This window comes from Gymnogyps californianus, chromosome 10 (genome assembly GCF_018139145.2).
Source record: "Gymnogyps californianus isolate 813 chromosome 10, ASM1813914v2, whole genome shotgun sequence".
NCBI classification, from domain to species: domain Eukaryota; kingdom Metazoa; phylum Chordata; class Aves; order Accipitriformes; family Cathartidae; genus Gymnogyps; species Gymnogyps californianus.
The window spans coordinates 14,818,256-14,844,666 of NC_059480.1; the positions used below are offsets into that span (position 1 = coordinate 14,818,256).

General features: G+C 37.3%; 1 protein-coding gene across 13 annotated transcripts in view; it reads right to left on the reverse strand.

Moving 5' to 3' along the window:
- DLG1 (discs large MAGUK scaffold protein 1) overlaps positions 1-26,411 on the reverse strand; it is a 168,142-nt gene that overhangs the window by 131,340 nt on the left and 10,391 nt on the right. For all 13 annotated transcript variants that reach the window (XM_050902180.1, XM_050902181.1, XM_050902178.1 and 10 more), the window contains exon 3: positions 21,469-21,635. In XM_050902180.1, coding sequence (XP_050758137.1) covers positions 21,469-21,635 — 167 coding nt within the window. The remainder of the gene's footprint in view (positions 1-21,468; positions 21,636-26,411) is intronic.

Genomic DNA, 26,411 nt, shown 5'->3' on the forward strand with positions numbered 1-26,411 from the left:
CAAAAGGACCTCCTCACATATTTCAAATCTCGGAGGGCTGAGAAAGTCTCGCCAAGTTCTCGAAAGTGCAGATACCCGCATTGTCTTGCTTTTGTTAATCTGAGAAAAACACTTTATACACAGTAGAGGGCAGCATTTCTCCATTTCCACTCGAAAGCATTTCTCTGATCGCTAACAGCAACATTTAAAGATAAGGATGTAAAACACTAGTGTCTATAGTAAATTATATCCCTTTTTCCAAAGTCTTCATTTTACAGAAATACACTTCACAGCCTACAAAGACAAACCAAAAAATCCACTGATATCCAAGCATCAGAATTGAAGCAAAGACAAAACTAGAGAAAATACAAGTTTTTCGTTTCCTTCATTATAGTCACAATCTGCTACCAAAGTTGTTCCAACATGCTGTTTATAAATTGCAGTGCACTGGTGAAGTGATGCACAAAAACTCATTTTGATTTTATTCTCTGAATGAATACATGAAGAAACATTTTAATTAATGGGAAGAAAAGTAAAGGTTTTTAGATTGCTAGTGAGTACTTCGGAAATTGAAACAATCCTATTTTGAAATTAACTCGCCTGTTTAACATTATCAGATATGTACTTTTATAATCCTTTTGACAGGAGAGTTACATTAGAATAAGCTACAAACAGTGCTTACATGATTTTAGATGACTAACAAACCTCATTTTTGGATCCAACCCAATCCGATGCTTTTCCTTCAAAATTATGCGAAGTGAGATAGATTTTTCTGCTAGTTCTCTCAAACAACCTAAACCCTTAATAAACAACTTAATAGGATCTTTAAAGTCATCCAGCTACATCATAATGAGCTCATGTTATCTACATTATTATTATAAAAGGCTTTTATTGAACCAATTACTTTAGCAGCAAGGAACCTTTTCATTTCCAGCTTAAATTTATTTTGGCTTAACTCTTATTGTTCCCATTTCAACATCTTCTCATTTGAAAAGTCACCACCATCTTCCGATTTTGGAAACATATTCCCTACCTCGTTATGACAAGTTCTTCCAGCTTTTTTTTTTCCCCTCCTCCCCAGACAGCACTTCCCTCACCACTCTAATAGTACTTCCAGCTGTGTATGTACAATTTGGAGTGGCACTTGTATAACACTGTATGAAACAGTGTTAACATTGTCACAATCAATCAAAATAAGCTCAGGAATGGAGCTATAAAGACCGTGCTGCTTCTAGCCCAACCTCCAACTTCTCTCCAGTCACCTGAATTCCAGTTACTTGCATGAAACCAGCTGTATACATCCGATCCTGTAAACAACCTGTTAGGAAGTGAGGGAATGGAAAAATTGATGCATTTCTCACCATACAAGAGATAATCCTTATTTCCAGGAAATTTTCTACAAACAGCTTTTAAGATGCATTTATTAATAATGGGTCACTAAGTTAACCACTCCTCCTCAACTAGAATTTCAATAAAAAAAACTCCAGTGGCTAGTAAAGTATTCCCTAGCCATTTTCTTAGACTGAAGGAAGATGAAAGCAGCAGGTAAAAGAGTTTCATGTAATAAAATAGTTCTACTTTTGCCTTCTTGAGTTAGAGTTAAGTTATTATCGATCTTAATTACAAATAGCAGCAGAAAGGCGGTTTGGTTTTGTAGGGGTTTTTTGTGGGTTGTTTGTTTTGGGTTTTGGTTTTTTTTTTTTTTTTTATAAACTGCAACAGCATCAACACTCTAGACTGCAGGATTATAACAGACATTTCTTTTTCGTTGTTGTTGTTTGTTGGGTTTTTTTGAGGATTTACCTGATTTAACTACTATTGCACTTTTCTAAACTAAAGCTAAAGCAATCAAAGTAGATTTTCAGACTCAGTCATGTAATAGTTGCATTTTACCACATGTGAATGAAATCTTTTTTTTCCGAACAGAAAAATGACAAATTGAAGAATAAGAAAGACGTCTCCTTCTGGGTAAAACATTTACAAAAAGATACAGGAATATACTATGATTCAAACACGCACAATTTTGAATTACCATATATTTTCAGAGAAATAATGAGTGTACAAAAGTGAAAGGCCATCTTGTAATTACAAAAGAAAAATGGACCATGTTCATCATTATAACACTCCAAGGACTTCAACAGAGTTATTACAAAGAGAAATAAAAACCAAGTGCAAGAATGCAAGAAGTGTAACTGTTCAGTTCCAGATTCACTGCTACCAAATTTGGCCAACCCACCACCCCAGCAGTTGTGAGAGCCCAAGTCAAAAGAACCTTTGTAGTCTGCTTAAGAGAAAAGCTCTGGAGCTTGAGCTTCACCACTTGCACATCATCTATCACATATGCAACATGCAAACAAAGCATTCCTCAGTGGTGGTGTCTTCAACAAGGTAATAAAGGCACCCCAAATGCAGGTGGCTAAATGCAACTATCATACTATTTTTCCAATAAGAAAGAAAGAATAGGCCACAGAGGAGTGAAAATTCACTGCAATGGAGTGCTCCATCTCAACGGCACATTTGAGAGAAACTTGAATGGTGGCTGGCACACTTGGCCTCACCAAGATAAGGAAGGAGCAAAAATGTCCTCAATATATAATATATGTGGGCACAAGTAAGCCCACTGTTAGAGTAAACACAAAGACCAAAAGAAGGAAGCAATTATTGTTCTCATGTTTTCACACAATGGAGGGGAGGGAATAATTCTTCCAGGCAATATGGGTTTGCCACTAAAACACCCTAAGGACTGTTCATTCTCTGTTGGGCATTTAGATGAGTTCAGAAAATGCTGATGATTCCTGCCCACATTGACCTTTAAGACAGCAGTCCTCAGTTACACTTTTAGTATGTATTAGAATTTCATTAAATCATGTCCTTCCCTCCTCCAAACCCAAGATGTGGCAGCGTATGGTCTTGGAAGAACCATCTCTTAAAAGAAAAAAAAAAAAACCACCACCAAAAAAACCACACAAAACTTAACAAGGTTGAATATCACTTAAACAGTGACAGTCTTCACCTGAAGATGTCTTCAATGGTTTACTTTTTTTGGTCTGGTAAATACTAGTCCTAGAAATAAGATTCAAGTAATGTTATTACCACTTATGAAAGTATGAGTAATACCCACTGACAATAAATCAGGCAATGATTAAGCCTCGAATAAAGTGTAAAAAACACACCTCACGTTAACAACACCCTGGCGCAACTTACTGCATTCACAAAAGAGAAGTGATTAAGCACAATGCCAGCTAGTAAAACCAAACTGACTAGTGGCATACCAGATAATCAGCCAGTGAGCTCAGCCATCCTGAAATCTCATTTCAAGTAAGAGAGAAAGCCTTTTGTTTTTTTGCCATCAAGAAATTAAATACCTCTGCCTACTGAAGGAATCGTGTTGGAGACCATATGTCGAACTACGAACAACTCTACGTTTATTCACCCACTGTTTTCTCCCACTGTTTTCATTACAACAGAAAACTATGCCAAAGCTGTTCACTCTGAGGGTCCAGTTTCATGAGCAGGAGCCAAACAGAGCAAACATTTTGATTTTGCTGAAGAGAGAATCACTGCTCTCCTCCCCTTCTCCTTCCAAAAGTGTTGAGCCATTAAGTCTTATCACTTTACCTGCCTTTTCACAGGCAGCTGAGTCAATTTAACTGTTCAATACTTTCCAACTCTCCATCCCAGCAGCTACCTTTTCCATGAGCTGCTTTCACTCACTAGCCAGCGAAAAGCACACCAGGTTCTACTAGGTTCCTAGTAGGTGAGCAGTGAAGAAAAGGAGGTAGAAGCACTCTCAGTAGCAGAAACCTGATAGATCAGTTCACTGTCACACATAAAGCCACAGATTGAATTCTTCTCCCATAGTAAACAAGGACAGCAAAGCAAAACTGATCAGGAATGAATGTTTCAATGCTCTACTCCCATTAATTCTACGTGGAAAATTACTCACGTTATGATCATCAGCACCTCTGAAATAAACCCACACAGTTCCAGGCAGGCAAATGGAGTTGTGAAAATGCTTTGAAAGGGTCTTATCTATAGGATTGATTTCAGAGAGTTACCCTCCTTCTTTACTGCTGTATTCAGCATCTCCAACCTAAACATACTTCACACCGTGTTCTCAGAGTCAGTCCACAAGTTGTATAATTCAACTGCTGGAAATATTGGTATTTTACAGGCATTTGTTTTATCTGCTCTTCAATCAATTCCTAACCAAACATGCCCAGAACTGGTGTAATAACCAAATATAACTCATTTGTCACTTATTTGTAGTATTAATTAGCAGCTTTTACTTTTAAAACAGCAGGGGAAAGAAGTACGAACTTAAACACAAAGACTCAAGAGCTTCACATAAGATTCATCAGCCTCATATAAGCACCTCAGGTATGTGGTAGCCAGTTTCTTCAAGCACGCAAACTCGAACAAATACAAGCTTCACTAATGTCTCTGCCTGAAAAACTACACAATTCTAATAACTTTTGGTTTATCAATGAAATGACCCTGCATACTTGCAGTCATTTAGAAAGAGCAAGCAAACAGATGTAAACAACGATTCTCTCTGGAGATGCTCTGTATATGAAGCACATGCCACAGATTTATACCTTTGTTTTGTATGTTATGTGTGTTTTGGTGAGACTAGACAATCCATGTAAGAGAGAGCCAAAGAGTACTACAGAGCAATTGCCTCTGGCCCAGGAAGTCCTTGAGTCCTAAACTATTGGGGGTTGGGAGAATACCAAACAACATGGTAAGAGAAGGATAACTCCAAATTTAAGAGAATCCCCTTAGAAAGAAGTTAAATGCAGAAAGCTTGTAATCAATACACAGTAAGAACGTAAACTTTTACTAATGATTTGCCTTAAGTTAGTCTATTTTCTCATGCTTTATTAGTACAGCTTTTTAGATTTTGCATCAGATCCCTTTATCAGTTCCACTACTGTCACACTCTGCCACCTTCAACTTCTTTGTCATTCTTGGTGTCCTCACTCATCACTTTCAAACCTATTCATCTTCAAAACTCAGACAAGCCACCTTCGGTTCCATCCATGGAATCCTAAATACAGTATTTCTTAAGCTCTTTAGCTACAACCTCTGGATTTAACCAACCTCATGCTATCTTGTGTTGCACTGGGCTTCTTTATTTGCCACATAGAGGTTAGAAGCGTGATGCCCTGCCCAAGTCCATTCTGTGTATTAAAACTTCAAACTTTTTACAGGCTTGTTCACAACCACAAATACATGCAGTTGGGACATCATTTCTCCTTGCACGACCACAAGATCAGTATTCTCTGCATGTATTCCTCATTGTTTTTGTCATGTCATGCCAAACCGACCTATGGCATACAGGACTCACACGCTTGGTCTCCTATTCCCTATGAAAGTTAGCCAATCCTTTAGTCTGCAGACAACCATCCTTGATTTTGACACTTAGCAACTATCTAGTAGGCAGCTGTTTCTTTGGCATTGCATTATACTTCAAGATTACATGCAAGAGCAATTCTATATCATCTGCTGACACTGCCATCATCAGTGATACACCATTTTTTTCACTTCCCAAAGTTTTTATGATGACTGATTCTGCACACATTTCTTCAACACTATAACCAGATGGCATATCAAAGCCAAGTGGTGTATTATTAGCACTACTCAACTGGCTCACCAAATAACTATGATTTACATGCAATCCAATCAAGTGTTTGGAAAGCAATTTGCTTTTTAGTGAGGACATGGAATGTTGGCAAAATGAAGTTCCTTGCCAAAACCCATCATGACACATCATTCACACGTGCCAACTTGGAAGGGCTGTTGTGGACTATTTAGCACTCACGGTATTTCTTAAGCTTTTAGTGTAATAATTTACCATATAACTGTGTTTCCATCTCTTCTACAATTTTAAATTCACAAAATTCTGTATTTTGTTCCTCCACTTCAAGAAAGCATCCTCCTTTGGGCCCATCAAGTAATTTCTGCATCAAGTTTATAAATAAAAGCTTAGATTTTAATTGTTTCCATTTTCACACAATTGCCTCTCTCCCATTTTATTTCCTACCAACATTGGAGTTTTTAGTTTTTATGCACACAGTACCTCCAGAAGGTTAAAACTTGCATTGTAACCTCTCCTTATGCTTTTTCAAACACTTGTTAGATCACACCTGGAATATAGGAACAAGTACAGTGGAGAGCCACCAAGATGGTCAAGTGGCTGAAGCACAATGAAGAAAGGTTCAGGGAACTGGGCTTGTTCAACCTGGAGAAAAGGCAGCTTTGCAGGAGCTAGTAGCAGCCTTCTAATGTCTAAGAGGAGGTTACCAAGAAAACAAAGCTTGGCCCTTGTTGTGCACAGCAGGAGGAGAGACAACCTTAAACTGAGAAAGGGCGAGGGGGTTTACAAAACCTAATCAAAGCCTTAAGTAACCTGGTCTGAAGTTGACGCTGACCCTGCTTTAAGCAGGTAGTTGGACAAGATCATTTCCAATGCAAGAGATTCAGTCATTCCCTTTTGCACTTGCAAAAGGTAGGTGAGGAGGCACAATTCACTTAAGTTGAGGGAAATTCGGAAAACTGACAATAACAACAATTGGACTCTCTGAACTACAGTACACTGCACAACCAAGTGAGGAAATCTGCAGGAATCACAAACTCAGTGTCATCTTTCCAACTGTGAAACTGCCTGTGTTCAGGCACCATGCAGCCTCCCACCTCGTGCAGCCACATCACTGTGCTTACCTAGAACAGAGGTGACCCAGAATTTATGAGGACTCATGACTTAAATTTAACAACTTGGAAAAAACCTCCATCTTCCTCCCTTGGTAATAGGCTGATGCATCATACATGCTTCCCCTCTCCCAAGATAATAGTTTTGGCTACTGTCAGAAACAAGGTACTGGACTAGGCCAATACTGCTCTGGTATAGTCCAAGCAGCAAGCTTCTTAGCATTTTGAAGTAAAAATGATACAAAACAATCACTCTTTTGCACTAGTCTTACTACAAATATTATTTGAAGACATTTTACGTCACTAAATTCAACTGTTTTACTGAAAGTACAGTACTGAACAAGCAAGCTAAGAATGACTGCTCAAAAATTGCTTTTCTGGAATAATTAAGGATTTTTCATATTCTGTATTTTTAAGTGCCATGAACTCATTTAAAACTGTTACTTAAATAAAAATCGTTACTGTAAGCTCAGCCCACGTGCCTGCTCTTAATAGTATCCATGGTTGCAGTGATGCAAATTTGCCTACCTACATGAAACCAAATGTGCCCACATAAGGAGAAAAAAAGAATACTGTATTAATCAGTACTCTTTGCACTAGATTAGGGCAAAGTAAACCAGTTAGACCTTAGAAGACAGGACAAAAAGTAGTTTAAGGACCTGTTCACCCATCGTGCCTAGATCTTAATTCTGAATTAAGTAAAACAGAATTATCAAAGATCAAATTATGAAAGATTTCTCAAATTCATTAGAAAACTCACTTCGCTGACCAAATTCTTCTCTTCCCTATTCAGAAATAAAGAGTAGCAATGAATTGTTTCAAATACTCCTCCACTTAAGGTGGAGAAAGGGGAAGCATTTAACACTATTACTAATCCTATCATACATTTCTTTAACGATGATTTCAAAATTGCCTTCCTTATATGCATTCATTTTCCTTTATGTTTGAGAAATAGGTTTATGCACAAAACCAAGGAATGTGTTTTTCATTAGACTACAACTTTCAATTCATCAGATGCACACATGTTCACAGGGGAGCAAACAGTTCTTTTATAAGCCCCACTTGAAATAAACAGCTTTAGTTGAAGCTACGAAGTACTACAGCAGCCTTTAGTTAAATGAGGCCAAAACTTCACATGGAACAGGCAGGAAGAATTAAGTGCTGATAAATCCAGGTGGAAATGCATGATCAGTTTAAGCCCATCTAAGACTATGCTGTGCAGAGAGAATGATCTCTTCCTCTCCTGTGCACCGTTTCTGTGAGCAGTCTTACTTGCTTAGCACTCATAGAGCTAAGCTAATCATACTAAAAACCAATACTTTTTTCCCCAGAATACGTTTTCTGTTGGCTTAACTTTCCATATAAATTGTCTTTCTGCTCTTAGACAGGTAGATATGGGAAGGTAAACAAATGCACAAAATAAAACTAAAGTTGAGCAGTTCAATTATAAAAATGACAGCACTGCCTCTCCCTTTTTTAAAAGTAGTACAACAAAATTAATGGACATAGATATAACCAAAGTCAAGGAATTAATATCCAATCCTAATCTCACTGTACAAAAGAGAATATTCCAAAAGAAATAAAGCAGAAATGCCACAAATGAATGTTATTAATCAAACGTGACTTAAAAGGGTGTGTTTCACTTCCAAAAAACCCCTGACAGTTCAGACACCAGAAAGACTCCTTTCCTGGTGAGAGACAAGGTAACTTCACCCATTCCAATCAGCCTATGCTTCCTTGTGTCAAACAGACCGATAAGCATCTTGACCTTTTTTTATAAAAGCTATCACTAAACCCACATAATATTCTCAAAGATGTTCAATTTTATTATACTTCTTGAGAAGGACGTTTGTATGAACAAGTTTTATGGTTTCAAATTATCTACAAGAATGCTAGAAGTCAAAGTAGCTTGTTAAAAAAAATTAAACCTGCAACTATTTGAACATCCAGGGAAAAGGGAGCCATACAGAACAACAGTTTACCACTTGCAGTAAAATAAAAAGCTTCCAAAAAACCAAACTCACTAAGTCAATATTTCACAAGCACACTACTAATACATTCTGTTTATGCACCAGATTTTACCTTTAGCAGTTACAAGTGGACTATATTAAAACCAATCATACATAAAACTTTATCCTAGCACAGAAGTAATGACACTAAGCTATCTGGATGTCTTCATCTCAAAGCAGCAAGATGTCAAAATAACAAAGCATCTTGAAATATATCCATCCCTAACAGGACTTCCCACATTCATCATCTTCTCTTTGATGATTATTTTAAACATGTCCTGGCAAAGGCTATGTAAAACATCATTTGGAATTCCTCATTCTGGAATAAAAACCAAACTACTATTTTAGCACATTTAAAGAGTGAATTTTTATAGAAGACAGTCTTACTGCAGAATGACAAAAAAAATTCATCATTCTACTACACTTGAGTTTTTCCATATGTGCATAATTAGCTCTTAGAAGAATTAACACCTATGATTGTTCTTAGCAACTGCTACAGAGTTTATTTTGGCAATCTGTGCAGTTAAAGTCAAAAAAATCAGCATTAGAAAATCATCAAGACATTTTCATTACAGGTAGACAAAAACTGGAAGAAAGATTCAACAAGAACTTCCAAGATTGTAGGCATTAATCAAAAGCTTTATCATCTTACCTTTGTTGTTACAATGCATAAGCAATCCATCGTTTCAGCATAGCAGGTATCTTTCCAAACATGTAAAAGGTTTATTTTCAATCACAGCTAAACACCATCTCAACAGAATGAGAAAGAGCACGCTTTATTTAATAGTCAAAACAGTAGAACGTGTGCCAGGTTTCCCTTCGGATTCATTCAGAGGTAGAAACACCATGGAGGAAAAAAAAAAGCAGACTAAAATACAAATGCTTTAAGTTTCCTGAAAGATTCTTAACCTATTTTGATTATCTATGTCTGAGAAACTTAAATTTATCCTTGAAAATATCCTACAAAAGATGTCAAATCCTATTCCATACCAGTTAAGTACCTCCTCGTATTCTATTTCATATACTCCTCTTTCAGGATTACCTAACACATGAGCATCACAGGGAATCATTTGATGAAATGCAATACAAAATTATTTTACAGCAAAAAATCTCAATTCAGCTTGTCTTAGCTGGTTACAATTCCTAAAATGAAGCGTTTGTTCAAAAATAGTTTTGGTTGCAAGCAAGTATTTCTCCTCTAACGTCATTTCAGCATTTGCAGACTGCAAAATAACCGATTTCTTAGGCAGTAATGAATGGAATATTCCATGTAGAACAGAGAGAGAAGAAAGTGGCAAGAAGAGAGTAATGCATATTGCAAGAGAAACGCTATTTTGAGCCTCGAATTAACCTAGAATTTCATTTCCTTTTGTAAGGCTGTAATGCAGTGACAAGGCAAAGTTTGTATGCGCAGGCATTGTCTTCTCAGCCTAATTATCACAGCTGGGAAAAGTCAAACACTTGGGCACAAAAAAACCTTCTATGTACTATGAAACACTAAATTGACAGTTTCATACATTGGTAAGAACCTTATCACATTAATTTCCCCACAAGAGGCATGGAAAGCAACTAGTTAACTCAGTTTCCCCTGTCTTGTCCTATCAGGTCTCCCACTAACACCTTTGCTACAAACACAATGAAGTATATTGAAAAAATTCAATAAATTTCAAAATATTCTCATCTGCATCATTTTTCTTTTAGCCCAAGATGTACAACTAGCCAAACATTGTATTTGGCATCAGCAAACAACTCTAGAATATACTAAGTATCTATTTAGAGCATTCTCACTATTCCCTTTATGTTTTCTGCAACTTTACTCCGCTCGATTCCCTGGCTCTGCCATATATACAGTAGAGGGCTGGGGGGAGGCCAGAAAAGTAAAAGTTAAGAAATGAGGAAACTATTCTTCCTAAAATTACACATTTTATTTTGCGGGCAGGTGGTACCTTTACAGGACAAAGAGGAAAAGGAGAACATTACAAAATCCTTATCTGATTAAAACAAAACAAAAAACCCAACAAAAACAAAAAACCCACCACACCCCAAAAAACTCAAACCATTAAAGAAAAACTTAATCGCATGCTAGTAAAAACAACTTCGTTCAGCTTGAATGGAATTTCAAGGTAATTCTTATACTATTCAGCCACCAAGACTAGGATTTTTACCTTGTGTGTCCAAGTCAAGCCAGAGATACTTTTCATTTTCACATTGTCTATAAAGTCTGTGAAGAATTTCTACTATGAACACCTAGGTGAAGTTTTCACTGCTGCAAAGCATCAGTGGGAAAAATATGCATCTTTCAGATTGATCAGGCTCAACTCAGACAGAAGTCTAAAAGTTCTGACTTCAGAAAGCCAAAAAGACAAGCACCAGTTAAGCTGATGGAACTTTCCTCTTTGTCAGAAAAGGAAAAAAAAAAAAGTTACTCTCGTAGCTGAACGCCCACATGCAAATTATCCTTGAATTTCCCAAGTCTTCTGTTGGGAAGACTGTGAAGTTCAGAGAAATTAACAAAGTGCAAGCATCCAAAAACTTAAGGGAAATTGAGGAAATGCATTTTTAGGTGACTTGACACATGTCCAGTGTCTTGCCCAGAAACATCTTAAGATGACTAGTCCAAGACACACAGTCAGTCCGCATGTATTTTTCTCGCACAAACTTCGCTTTAGGAGTCCCAATAGTACACGGAAACTCTGCTTGGCCCTCGTGCTCTGTCTATCAAGGGCAAAGATCAACGATACTTTCTCAGCGCTTGAATTTCTCTCAGTCACCTTGGTTCAAGATTAAGCTTCTGCAGACTAATCCTGGCTACAACCAGCCTAGGTTCAGGGTCAATCACTTTCCTCTTTTCCCTCAATTTTTTATTCTCTTGCCTTCTTTGGGACTCTTTCAGAACTAAGGATGATCATCACGCCTTTTTTTTTCCCTCCCACTCACTATCATCCTTTTAACAAGACCTGAGGCCCATTAGTCTTGTCATGGAAAGCACATACCTTGTTTCATGTTGTTGATGCAGACTATGAGATGTGGAAAAGAGACCTACCCAGAGAGGTGGGGAAAAGGCATTTCTTGCTGAGAATTTGTGGATCAGACTGCTCATGAACAGGCACACTAAACACTTCAGAGCAGAGGGCACAGAGAGAAAGTCATCTCATAACAAGCGTGCTTCAAAAGTAGTAACACATCCACTGCACAAATCAGAATAGCATGTACAACCAAGCTACATTAGAGCCCTTTACCAATCACTGCACCACTATGACGGATTAAAAGCCCTTCTGGTAACTCTCTGCACAGTTCTCAAGACCCGTCTTCAGCTAAGCACAATCAACAGAACGTCCACACAGGAAAAAAAAGACACCAATCACACATACCATACTGGTAGAGCAAAGAATTTTGTAGCAAACACCAATATACATTTTCATAAATACAGCACGCAGATGGATAAGCACTCAAAGAAGAGAACACTGTACATAAAGTATTTCCTAGCCCAAAAGCAGTTTCTGCAGACTTCTCATTAGAAATACTGCACATGGAAGAAAAATATTCAAAAAAGTTTGACCAACACTCAAACATTCACGTGGTTTAGCATTGTCATAAGAAACAATAATATAACTTCTTGAAGACAAATTTTAAAACTCCTTGAATGAGCAAGCATGTGTTAAATTCTGAAGCTCAGAAGAAACAGGGTTTTTTCAAAATGAGAACTAGGTAAGGAAACCAGAACTAAAACTACTGGAATTAAACAATTTAATAAAATAACTTTGAACCTTCTTTCCTTTAAATTGTATTGTGAGGAGCAACAGAAAGATATTAAAGGACATGCCAAAACTTGAATCAAAATCATGAAATGCATGAAAAGCCCCATTTTTAATGCACTGGAGAGTAAAACATTTCCACATAGTGCTGTTAGCCATTAAAATCACCATTATTCTACTGAATTTGTGAGCAGCACTTATTGTGCATCATACTTAACTGAAAATAAATCTTTCTGTCCTGTCAGCTCCAAGTGATCTCAGTAACAATCAGCAACAACTATTCAATACAGTTTGGCCAGAAGGAAAAAGTGTATTTCCATTCACCACTATTTGTGGCGTTAATATTAAAAAACAAAGCATGATCCTCACGTGAGAAACACAAAGGAAAGAGATGGGTTTTTTCTTGCCTTGAATTGTCTAACAATTCTTTCAGGTTATGTGTGGCAGTCACTTTCTGTGCCTTCCAAGGCTTACTCTTTTTCCAGTGTGAGAGATTCTATCTACAAAGTCACCAGATAACGAAATAAAGGAAAATCAATGCACAGATAAACCGTGCATAGAAATAAATCACACAAATGAAAACAATGCTTTGGAAAATACTGATTTTGCAGATAAATAATTTCTTCATCTATCCACAAATTTAAAAGTGCATATGGCTATTTAAATGCTAATTTGCTCTCAGATTCTATGAGAAAACCTGCATAACACACAGCTGTCACAGGTGTAACCAGAGAAGCAGGCTCAGCTCGGCTTTGCAAGGATATGTCAATTGCCCAACCTCAGCATATTCAAAGAGACATTTCAAAGACTAAGTAAAGATAAAGCACCATCATGACTGCAAGCATGTTCTCAGCTCCTTTAGTAAAGAAACCACTAAAATTGTAAGATGCTGTAACCTAATTTATCTAGCTACCTTTGAACCTGGCTGCAAGATTTAATTATTACAAGTTTAAAAAAAATTAGATACCATATTCACATCATTTTTTGTACGTTCTCTATTTACTTCTGAATTGAGAAAGGTAAGTTTTTAGAAATGGCAGATTTTTACTACTTGTGTATGCATCCTGAACTGAGCACAGGGTTTTTATTTGTTCGCTTTTGCATTCAGTTTGACCAGAAGCCTGCCCCGGAAGACTTTTTTAGCTTTGGTTCAAAACTTACATTCTTTTATTTGTACAAACAGCCTGGATTTCAGTAATTGAAGGCAAAACACATAGCAAGCCAAATATCATTTCCCCACTGTAAAGTTAACACAGAGAAAGCAATGAGGCTCCGGAATGACCCAAGACTATATACACTATTAGGTGCTCAAACAAAACAAAGCACACTATTTCTGCAGAAAAGGAGTTGATATAAATAATGGGCAACGCACACATACAGATACAAGTATAAAGGACCAGTATGATAACAGGGAGTACAACAGTCAGACATAGCATATCAGCAAGCTAGCCAGTACTGAATCTTTATAACTATTAAGGCAAAGAAGGTATTTGAAGACAGTGCAATAGGTCTGGGATTTTCCCAGGAACAGCTTGTTATTATGACAGGTACAATTGACTGCATTTGTAAAGGCCACATGAGGATACTGCAGTTAACAAAATTCAGAAACAGAAAAACAGAACTAGAGTATCTTGCCACTTTAATAATGCACTCTACATATGCAGGTATCTCTTTCCGAGATTTCCTCTAAGATACCGATTAACTGCCTGATGCACCATTCCATTTTGAATACAAACTGCTACTGACTAAACACAGATTTTTTTCATTCCACTAGAAACCATACATCCAAAGTTCCTTCCTCTAGACTATGTCAGCTCATCTTATTAAGAAGTTACACAAAACTATCAATCTTACAAAGGTCAAAGAGACATTACCGCTTGCTTTGTAAACAAAACCAATTCCCGTATTGTAGGTGAAAATTAGGTTAGCTTAATTCTACCCCTTTTAAAAAAATTTGCATTGACTATTATTTGTCTTTTTACAGATACTGAGCAAACCAAACACGAGCCTGCAGGATGCCTTAATAGCAAAGGAGGCTAACAGGAGCTGCATTAGCAGAAACACAGTCAATAGTATCAAGCAAAACTATTACTCCCCTTTGCTTGGCACTTCTAATAAGGCATCTGGAATACTGCATTCAGTTTTGGGCCCCCCAATACCACAAAGATGTTGATAACCTGGAGCAAGTTCTGCAGAGGGCCATTAAGATGGTGAGGGGGCCAGAAGACTTGCCCCTTAAAGAGAGGATGAGGGCACGGGGCTTGTTTTAGCTTCGACAAAAAAAGTTCAGTGGAAGCTAAAAGCAGCCTTCCAGTACCTACAATGAGATTACCCAGAAGACAGAGCCAAGTGCATGTTGCATGATGGAAAGACATGAGAAACCACAAATAAATTGAAACAGAGAATTCAATCAGAAATAAGGAAAAGCTTTTTCACCATGAGCATAGTCAAGCATTGGAACAGATCAGCCAGAAAGGTTTTGCAGTTCCCATCCTTAGAGGTTTTCAAGGCTCAGCTGGTTGAAACCCTTTGCAATCTGATCGACCTCACAGGTGAGCCTGAATTATTTTATGATTCTAAGATGTTTAGAGTTTCATTTCCACCTTGCCTTGGCATCAAATTTAGCTGTCTATAATTTTAGCTATTTTCCTTATTTCCTCTTTTGCTTTCTTTTTATTAAAAGAAATTGGCAAAAGGCCTTAGAAGACAGTGAGCCAGACAATCTCTCTACATGCCAGACACTAAACACATGGGCAGATAAACGCGGAAACCACGGATCAGACCAAAGTACTTCAGCCACCATTACTCACTAAATACAGAGATCTGTTAGCCCAACTGTAAGAGTAAGACACTCCAGATCGAGTTCCACCTCTGTGCTGCTTTTGGCTGGGATAGAGTTAATTTTCTTCACAGTAGCTAGTATGGGGCTATGTTTTGGATTTGTGCTGAAAACAGTGTTGATAACACAGGGCTGTTTTTGTTATTGCTGAGCAGTGCTTACACAGAGTCAAGGCCTTTTCTGCTTCTCACACCACCCCACCAGCAAGGAGGCTGGGGGTGCACAAGGAGTTAGGAGGGGACACAGCCGGGACAGCTGACCCCAACTGACCAAAGGGATATTCCATACCATATGATGTCATGCTCAGCACATAAAGCTGGGGGAAGAAGAAGGAAGGGGGGATGTTGGGAGTGATGGCATTTGTCTTCCCAAGTAACCGCTATGCATGATGGAGCCCTGCTTTCCTGGAGATGGCTGAACACCTGCCTGCCGATGGGAAGTGGTGAATGAATTCCTTGGTTTGCTTTGCTTGTGTGCATGGCTTTTGCTTTACCTATTAAACTGTCTTTATCTCAACCCACCAGTTTTCTCACTTTTACTCTTCTGATTCTCTCCCCCATCCCACCAGAGTGGAAGCGAGCGAGCAGCTGCGTGGGGCTTTGTTGCTGGCGGGGGTTAAACCATAACAACCTCCTAAGACAAAACATTTCTTTTGAGACAGTGTTCAGTGAAAGTTTTTTTTCAACATGTAAAATGAAATTATTGTGGCTACTTTTAATTCAAGCTAAACAGCAAACACTTTTTAACTCAACTTCTCAGATTTAAAATGATCACAATATTAAAACATACCTACAGATTTAAAAAAAGTCAAAACAACTATTTCCTTAGCAATACACTTGTCAATTAAGTCAAAGGAGATTTCTACCAGTGATTTAAGTTTCACCACGTATTTCTCAAACACAAACTGTCCCACCTACAGATGGCACTACAGATCACAGCAAACAGCTTAAAAGACTGCTCCCTCCTGTAGACATACTTCTCTCACACAATTACTAGCGTTAAGAGATCTTGCTGTAGATGTTAGCTGCTTTGCCAATGCACACCTAAAACTCAGTATTTAATGCACATAAGAAAAAGCTATGCACCTTTCGTCCTTTTCAAATTGAATCTATACTCTTTTTTCTTGCTAGTTCCTAGAACTGAAAGGATTAACTTTCCTTTCCTGCTTATCACTGTCTTGAATCTCTCTTTTTTTTTTTTTTGCCTCATCATCTTTTTGTACTGGAGATTAAAACAAATAAAACTGTCAAATAAGGTTCTGAAATATAAAGCATGGCAAAGAAAACAGATTGCTGTGAACAGGAAAACTGCAATCTGTAGCTCTAACTTTCTCTCGTACAATACCTATGGGGATTACAAACTCCAGTCTTTTGATCCAGAAGTAGGAAGGCAAAAGCAGAACTAGACTATGTCCCATCAAAAGTCCTCAGGCAACCTAAGCTTGTATACCACTATTCTATGTATATACACAAGCACACATTGCTAAAAAGTCATTCCCAAAGTCAGCTGTGTAGAAAGTTCTTGTAATACAATCCTTAATCACTTAAGGGGAGCATTATATTCCCACTCCCAAGCAACTCTCACATATACCATCAAACTGTCAGCTGGAAGAATACTCATTTGGCCCAGAGTAACTACAGCAAAAATATATCATTAAGCTAAAAGAAACAGGGTTGAAAGGTATCACTTCCAACACTAACAATTTGCAAGCAAGAAAAAACTGTCCCATTCTTATCACCTACAGTCCTACCAGCCTGGCAAACAATAGAATAGAGCTAAAATAATCTCAAAGTGCATCTGGTATGCCAATCTGGTTGTATCTGGTTAATGAACTAACATTGAATTGGGCAGCAGCCTTGCAAGGCTAAAAAGTGACAGTTTCTATTAAAAAAAAAAAAAAAAGCTGGCTATGAACAAAATCAGATATACTAAACTCAAGCTCATTTCAGCAAGCAAAACAAATCATTAAACACACGCTGTACCAGAATTGTTATGCCCTTGGGTTGATTAAAACCAAATATATAAAAAAACCCTAAGTACATGAAAAAGAAGCGTACTATTGAAACCAAAATGCATTAAGTTTTACAGGATAAAAACATTAATTTTCATGTACTACACATAGCAAGTATGTGGAATATAAACTGTCAATACATAAGAATTTCTCCTCATAATTTTTATGATATTTCAAAATATTGACAGAAAGGTATTACCTTACAGGTATATGAAGAAAAAAAAAAGAGTGTCACTGAAGAAGAATTACGGCCGATAAAATGTACAAGATTATATGTTTACTGTAACAATTTTCATATATATTTGAAATCTAAACTAAGACATTCAGATATACTAGAAAAAGCAAATGAAACCAACACTGAACTACCACTCTTCAAAACTGTCCACCTTTACAACCATAATGTGGAAGCAGTATTCTAACTAATGAAATACAAGGTAACATTTACTGCAGGCAACAGAGACTGTGCGAAAAGTTTCGTTTCAGTTTCACATAAACTAGGACCAACACCAATATATGCAACTGTGCTTTTAAATACTGGCAGTAAATGTAAAATCTGACCTTCATATACTGAAGGTCAAACAACTGTCTGACTTTCACATGATACTCAAGACAAAAAATCTGAAGGAAGACAGGTGGCTTTGTTATAAATGTTCAAATCTGGGCCACTTAGAAAAATAACAAAGTAATCCACACTATATCAGGTTCTGTTAGGTAACACTATATACCATGACCACCAGACTGTACTGGAGAAACAGTTGCATTATCTAGGGAACAGTTCAGCTGAGAACATACATTTATGTCTATGGTGAGACTTCCCAAATTAGAACATTCTTCCTTTCAACACGTTAGTGATCTTGCCATGATAACGTGCCTCTTGTCTTTGATGCAGTGTCATGGACAAGTCCTTGTATTACTGGCAGTCTACTAGCACATGAGAATAAAAACTAAAGATGCAACTTCATAATTAAATTACACCTTCACATGCATCTTTATGTAAAATTTAGAAAGAGACAGGGACAACACCACCCTTTAGCTGATAAGTTAGTCTTTCTTATTGTGGACATCTTGGTCGCAAAATAAGCAAACTTTTATAGGATAGGCTTTCCAGTTTCTGGAGGGGGCCGGGGGGAGAACAATCACAAAGCCTGGATTTAACAGTATGCACTATTCTGCTCTTGGGATTTCAGCAGGTTTCCTCTATAGAAGAAGCACAAAGTGTGTGCTACAGTTGGAACATTGTAACAAATCTCATAGCAGCAGATACTTGCTTCACAATCCCAGCTCCTGGAATTAGGAGCATGTTTAACAATAACAAAATGGTTTGGTAGGGACGTAAATCCTCAAGTCCATTACACTGTTCCAAGTTGTATTAGAGGAAAAAAAAAAAACCACCCAACATTTAAGTCAGTTATGCCGCCATTAAAGACCTTCAATAAGGGAGACTGCCCATGGACAGCTATTCTGGTGCTTAGGAAAACATTTAAAACCTTTTTGCTAAGCCTATTACTATAGTGTAAATCTAATACATCTCATATAGGCATACGATATTATCTTCCTTTTTTACATTTGCCTACAAACACAGGAAAATTCTGTTTCCCAATTAAGTGTTCAATTCTTTTAAGCAGCACCAAATCTCTCCATTGGTCTTCATTTCTTTTCAAGCTTTAGATCTTCCTTGTCAATCTCTTCTAAGCACTTAAATTCTTCTACATCTTTTTTGCACCATAGTACCTTAAATTTGACAATATCTCCAGCAAAGCCTTATGCAGACCAAGTAGAACAGAACAGTTTTACACCACACTCTTATGTCAACAAGGTGTTTCTTTTCATGTATTAACATGACATGGTTAACTCACCTTGAGATTCAAAAATGACCCAGATCTTTTCTGAGAAACCACTGCTTAACTGTTCAACTTCTGTGGGTGCTACTTTAGTACAACCAAAGTGCAGGACACTGTACTTGGTCCTGCGGAACTAGAGCCTGCCCATTAATTACTTCAACTGCTCAAGTCTTCATTCTAGTCTTAGCTTCCGAAGCAGCAACACACCATTCTCCTCCTGTGGTTTAATTTATAATTTAATCAGGACATTTTCACTAATAACTCAAACTAGGATGCATTTTTTAGAAACTTTAACTGATATATAATCTCAAAAGATAGCCTGTTAAACCATGCCAAAAGTTTTACTGGAGTCAGAATTTAGCACATTTACGGTTTCTTCCTACCACAAGAACTATTACCACGTTAGAAAGAAACTTTGACAAAACTGTTATCAACAGCTATGATGGCTATTATCTGGCTCCTTTATCACTTTCAAGGAGCTACAAAAAGACTGCAGAATCATTCCCTGTACCTGTTAAACCTGGATCCTCCTTTCCTGCCTTGTTCCTACATACACCCTTTTAAAAGATAGTGTTTGCCCATCTGCAATTTTCTGAAACTTCATCCATCCTCTGTGACTAAGGGCAACTGTAACGACTCTTAAATTGCCTCATTAAGTTCTTTGCACATGCAAACATGAAATGTATTAGAACCAGTGTATTTCAAAACACCTCAGTAGACAAAATAAACTTTGCCTATCCTTGCCTACCCTATTGTCTACAGTCCATTTTGCTCCTGCTTCTAAGAGACTATTTCCATCGTACCTTCAGAAAGAGAAGTTCTACGGCTCTAAGCCTAAGATTTAGATGATGGCATACAAGTAAATAGCACAATGGTGTTTTCCATACTATTTCTCGTATACCCTAGAATTACTCCACTTTCTCCAAAGATCACAATTCTTAGAGAAAATTTTCATTAAGGTGACTATGATGACAGTGGCCTTCTCTATGCAGTTTCAGGTAACTAAGATTCCAGAGAGACATATAATTTAAGTTTTCCAGTGTATAATCAAGATTCACAAAAATTAAAGGAAAATAATCCATTTCTACACTGCAAGTTCAACTAGACCTTTAATCCCTCACTGTTCAATTACTTACAAACCCGAAAAATACAGTATACCTAGGCTGCTCAGTTTTTTCATGTAAAGAGATTTTAATGACTGTTCTTGGGAACATATAACTCTTGTCCCTGGCTAGGCTGATCTTTTATCTACCAGCCATTTTCTACTTTGAGAGAACACAACACAATATAACTCTTGAATTTCCTCTATAGCTTCCTATAAGGCATTTCTGACGCATTTCATACTAGCTTCAATAGGACAAATTTCAGAAAAGCTACAATAAGCACAAACACTTTTTTTACGGCACAAGCTCACTAGCACACCACCTGCTTGCTTATGTTCTACAGCTAAGTGAACTTTCTTACACAGTCCAAACAGCCGCTGACAGAGTTCACTCGGTAAGGCATCCTAACCACTTTATCTTGCTGGGTAGTACAGGCCTCCGAGCTCCCCTGCAGGCTGCAGCACTAGTCCTTTGGCTGGTCTCCCCCAGTGCTCTTCCTGAGCTCTATTACCGTTTCATGAAAATGGGTCATCACAGCGCACTGCCTTCAGTTATTACCGAGAAGCTCACACACCTTTTCCAATGCTGTCAGTATTGAGGGCATTCTTGAAACAAAGTTCATCTCTCTGGGGACAAATAATAGGTCTGACACAAAAAAATTCAAGCAACATTATAACTTTAACTTGGGCAGGGAGATCTTGATTTAGTGAAAATATACATCAATGTGCATCTCCCTGCTCAGTTTTCTCACCACTCACTAGTGACAACTGGATTCATGTTGTTTTCCAAAAGAAGGTCTGTCCAAAACACAGCTGTATAAGTAGCAGAGAATTTCTTATGAACAGACTGAAAAGTTTACTATCAGAAAGATATAGCTTCAGATTTCCCAAATTATTAATGAAGTAATGACTGAAGAGTTGTCAGTATGGATGAGCATAAGCATACTAAGCCTGTCAGTGACGTTCCAAATTCAGAGCCTGAATCCAATTTAATGGTCACTTAATGGTACATTTGACAAACAAGTTTATAAAATTTTGACTAAACAAAATGCACAAATCTGTTATTAAACATTTCAATAATTAAATCCCCTATGACTATTGATCTTAATAATGTAAGTTTTCTACGGAAATAAGTATTTTATAAAATGAAGGAAGTGTAGAGAACAATGTTGAGCTAATAGTCTCAACAAGAAAAATAAAACAGAGATTTCTCTATCATACCTCTACACTTGGGCTAAGGCTGCTCGGCAGTGTTTCTGATGTCACTGTTGTGCTTGGAAGGCTGGAGAAGTCCCAGGTATTCACAGGCTGTATTGGTTCAGATGGCTGAGAGTGATCAATACATTTTGGATTGTCCAATAAGGTCACTTCATAAAATTCTTGAATATCTAAAGATGGGAAAAAATTGAGAAGTTAGGCTTTATAGTTACTATAACATTCTGATTTTAACATCTTCCTCCTGCAAAACAAATTAGATACGTACTACTTTATCTACCTATTACAGATGAAGCTGTATCACCAACATCACATGAACCTCCCCACAGGATACACAACTTGCTCTCTACACCCCACATCCCAGAGCCTATGTGTCCCCACTCACTTTGGGCTTCTGCCACCAACCCCAGTAGCATGATCTGCAGCAGAAGCGTGTGGAGTAACTGCAGTGGAATAGTGGAAGGGATGGGTGTCTACACTTCAAGTTATGGTATACATAATTTCAGCTAATGTAGCCTTTGGTTATCTGAAATCTACTGTTCAAAGGCAATATCAGAAGGTCTTTTTTGTGGTATATGTTTTGATTAAATGAGCACAGAAATACAAGTATATTGATGAAATCAGCAAGACAAAAGTTGCAAGAAGTTAGGAAAAAGAAGATTAATCAGGATGGGTCATTATCTGCTTTTTCAGTCTAAGTAACAGAAATAGGATGAAACTTTTAACAGTATGAATTACAAGTCATGAACTAATAAACAGCTTTTTCTGTAACTCTGAAGACTCAGCTGGAAACTTCTGGGGAACAAGAATCTGGCTGCACTAGGGTTTTTTTATTGCTATCCTATCCACTACATGAAGCACCAATAAAAATAACACAATCTAAAGAAGCATCAAAGGTGTTTCTATGAAGTATAAGCATATGAAACTTGCTACCACAACTGTAATCACATCCATAAACACATTAAAAAAAAAATTAAATCTGAAAAGGTATACGCTAAGGGAAGGGCAGACAAATGAAGAAGTTGTCTCGTAAAGCTTTTAGTCTCTTCTTCGAAGTAAAAATCTGCTAAATAGGAGTTGTAAACTTGTGTTTTTAATTACACCAACTTCATAGAAGACAAACATACAGACACGGTTACCCAAGAAGTAAACAGGACTTAGCCATGAATAAGGAGGACTCTAATCTGCAGAATCTTGTAGCTTTTCAGCAGCTGCCCAGAGTCAGTAACAGAGGCACAATAACTAATTCCTTTATAGAGCTGCACCACAAAAAGAAAGATCACAAAAGTAAGAGAAGTCTTACTATTGCTGGTGTTCCAGTCTTAGATTTTTTTTTTTTATATAGACATTGCACTCCTGCTCTCTACCAGCTCAGAAAACTGCAATTCTCAAATTCCATTTGTATCTTTTCTCTGGGCAAGAGTCAAATTCCTATCAACTGCTTACATTAATTTTTAAAGTCATACTAGCTCTTAGCGCTGCTGATTAGAAGAAATAGCAGTGAGGGTTGCAGAAGATGTTAAGTGACCTAGATATACAGGAGCAAAGCAGCCTAAGAGATACAAATTGCCTTTAAATCTATCTTTCACATTAGCTCCCTCAGTTGCAAATTTGTCTTGCAGCTGCATTAACATTAATACATCAGTCAAGCACACCAAGTAAAGATTCCCCCCACCCCCCCGCTGCCGATAGAGAGTACTTTGTATATTAAAATAGGCAGTCATTTAAGTTGATTCTATAGCTGGAATCCGCAGCAACCAAGCCAGGAAGATCACTACATTATTTATGGGAATGGGTTATTTGTGCAACTGTTTTGCAACAGAAATCTAGGGCACCGATTCTCAATTCTGCTACTATTCTTTTAAGTCCCTGCCAGCGGAGGTAGCCATTAATTCATACTGCAGAATGACTTGTTTCAAAAAGTACATTATTTCCCATACATCTTCTCCACTTCCCTATGAAGGACACCACAGTAGACTTACTACTGAAAGATATCAGAAATATATACACCACTTAATATGGTGATTAGTTTCTGTTTATCCTGAACTTGCTCCGCAAGAAAAAAATCCGCAAAAAAGTTTCTAGGAACTTGGTGTCTATATGATAATATCTAACTTTTTTTTTTTAACATTAATTTACAGTTTTACTATTCAGAATGCAAACATTAAGTACTTACAAGTATAGGCAAGCGGTCTATGCACCCTGAATGCATTAGGTCCACAAGGAATAAGTGCTGGACATTTACATTTTTTAAAGCCAGAAACTAAGGCCATACTACACTCAACCTAAAAAATTTCTTCTTCTGGTCTACTGCTATATATCAGCTCACAAACATATTTCATTGCATGAACACACTTAAATATCTACTGAAGTCATATTAATCTGTGGATGCATTATTAGCATATGAAAAGTTCTAACATCTTCCTAGTTCTTACAAATAGCAGGTAGTAAAATACTAATTTTTTTAGTTTTATTTATGGTCAGATTCCCTCTTTAAGCTGGATGTGCTTTTTTCATGTCCCAGCCCCTTCTTCCCATACTAATTCCAAGACACGTTGTATCTCAAACTAAGTTAGAGAAAACTAAGTTACAGAAAAATAATTCAGATCAGATATCACACAACAGTAAAAGAAAACACAGATGGGGAACATTAAAAGAACAGCTGACACCTAAAAAAAAAAAAAAAAAAAAATCGGAGCACAGCTTCAGGAAAGCCAAAGCAACAAAAAGTGATGAATGGTAGGCAACACAGAAAATCATCCTGGAATTATGTCAGCTTACAAGTAAACCACATTAAGTAGCCAAATCAGCAATATGTTCGATGGCAACAAGAATAAAAGTCTATACAAAGCAAGTGACAGACCACCAGTTCTGAAAAGGAGGACTCTTAAGACGTGAAAAAAAGAAAAATAATTTTCTTAACTTATTAGTGATGTGAAAAGCTAAGCAGTGGTGGCAAACACAGTATTTTTTTCAGTATTCATTACAGTAGAAGTTGACCAACTACAAGCAGTTTGCTGGTGTATTATTTTTTCCCCTTCTCGTATTCTCCACTCATCTTAGTTTTGTTCTTTGAACAGGCTCATTCACCAGTAATGTGATACACTAGAAGCTAAAACTGCTCACTCAAAGCAACAAGAGTTATCTACCGAATATAAACTGAAACCCAAATTGACTTCACAAGGGAGTTCCAGGTTAACTAAAACCCACAACACAGTAATTAGAAGAGCAGAAGCAAACAAATTCTTACAACATCTCCTAAATTAAGTATATTTGATGGCACTTCAAAAGCCTACATCAATTCTGTCTAGAGGATCTGCCTCCGAGGACAAGGATTCCAACCAGCAACATGACACCATTCCTTCAGATAGATTTCTTCCCCGCTCCTTAGAAATCAGACGTAAGGCCTCTGCTTCGTGGAGTGTCTGATACTTTTTGCTATATATTCAAGAGAGTACACTTGTAATCAGGATAACTTAAGATCAGTGCATGTTGTAAAAATCTTATTGTCAAGTCAAGCTCTCCACATATACCTTTCCTGCAGAAAGGAATATGTAATTTTAGTATAGTCAGCTAGTAAAATAAAGCTGAGCAGAATTATTCTCTGTATTCACTTACGCATGAACCTTTTCATAACTGTAACTTTGCAAGTCAAAGATGGGATACACATAATTGCATTTTCTTAAGGGAACTGTGTAACCCCATAAACAAGGTGTTGACACAGCTTCTAACAGGCCACAGGCCTCATGTTAAGCTAATAACCAGGCCTCTGGACTTGTCTTGGCCTGCCTGGAGCTTTGTTTTAGTTTGTCCAACTCTAACAGCAATTATCTAAAGACCAGGTGACTTATCTAATTTGTATAGGTTTTACTTAGCTTCGGACAATTGTGTGATGTAACACCTACTTTTATAAATATTTATATATAAAATACACACAGCTTATTCACAAATAATATTCAAATATATAAATTTGCATATAAATATGTTATATTCCGTATATATTATATATAAATATATCCAAAACCAATAGGTGTTACATCACACAATCATACGAAGCTAAGTAAAAGCTACACATAAGTTCATACACACACAGATTGTATATACGATAAGAGTGTGTGTGTATTTCTGTAGCTAACAGATATCAATAACAAGTAGTTGCTCTGTAGGGAATGAACTACCTATGACCCCAGAATAAAAAGCTGCATAGAGGAGCACAATCATAGAATGACAGCAGAGGCCTTGAAAATAAAGGCATAGGATGATATCAGAGGCCTCAAGGCTATAAACAACTCACCAACTGCTAATTACTGGTCAAAGGAAACCAACCTTGAGAACTGGGCAAAAACAGTTTGGGGGATAACAGAACAAAGAACAAGCATTCAGCATATGTAAAATACACTGTATATACAAGAAATTCAAATGTAACATGGAACTGCAAAGTAATGAATAAAGAACAAAGCACAGAGTATGTTAGCAAACAAAAATAACCTCAAGAAAACACAACAGTGAGGAGGAAGAAGCCATCAGCACCATACATCTCCATGGGAAGGATTCCCTGTACCACTCAGCCTTCCATTCCCTGTTCTTCCCTGCCCATATTTTAATATGTTTTGGCTTTCTAACATGTATTAAGCAACGCACTGTAATTTTTTACATGATGTTGTTCTTTAGGTTTCTCATATTGGACCTTTAATGTTATGGTATAAAGGGAATCACTAAAATTTCATGGGCATTTACTATTTATCTACCTGAAATGAGGCTGTAGCGCGGTGGCTGTCGGTCTCTTCTCCCAAGTAATAAGCGATAGCACAAGAGGAAGTGGCCTCAAGTTGCACCAGGGGAGGTTTAGATTGGATATTAGGAAAAATTTCTTCACCCAGAGGGTTGTCAAGCATTGGAACAGGCTGCCCAGGGAAGTGGTTGGGTCACCATCCCTGGAGGTATTTAAA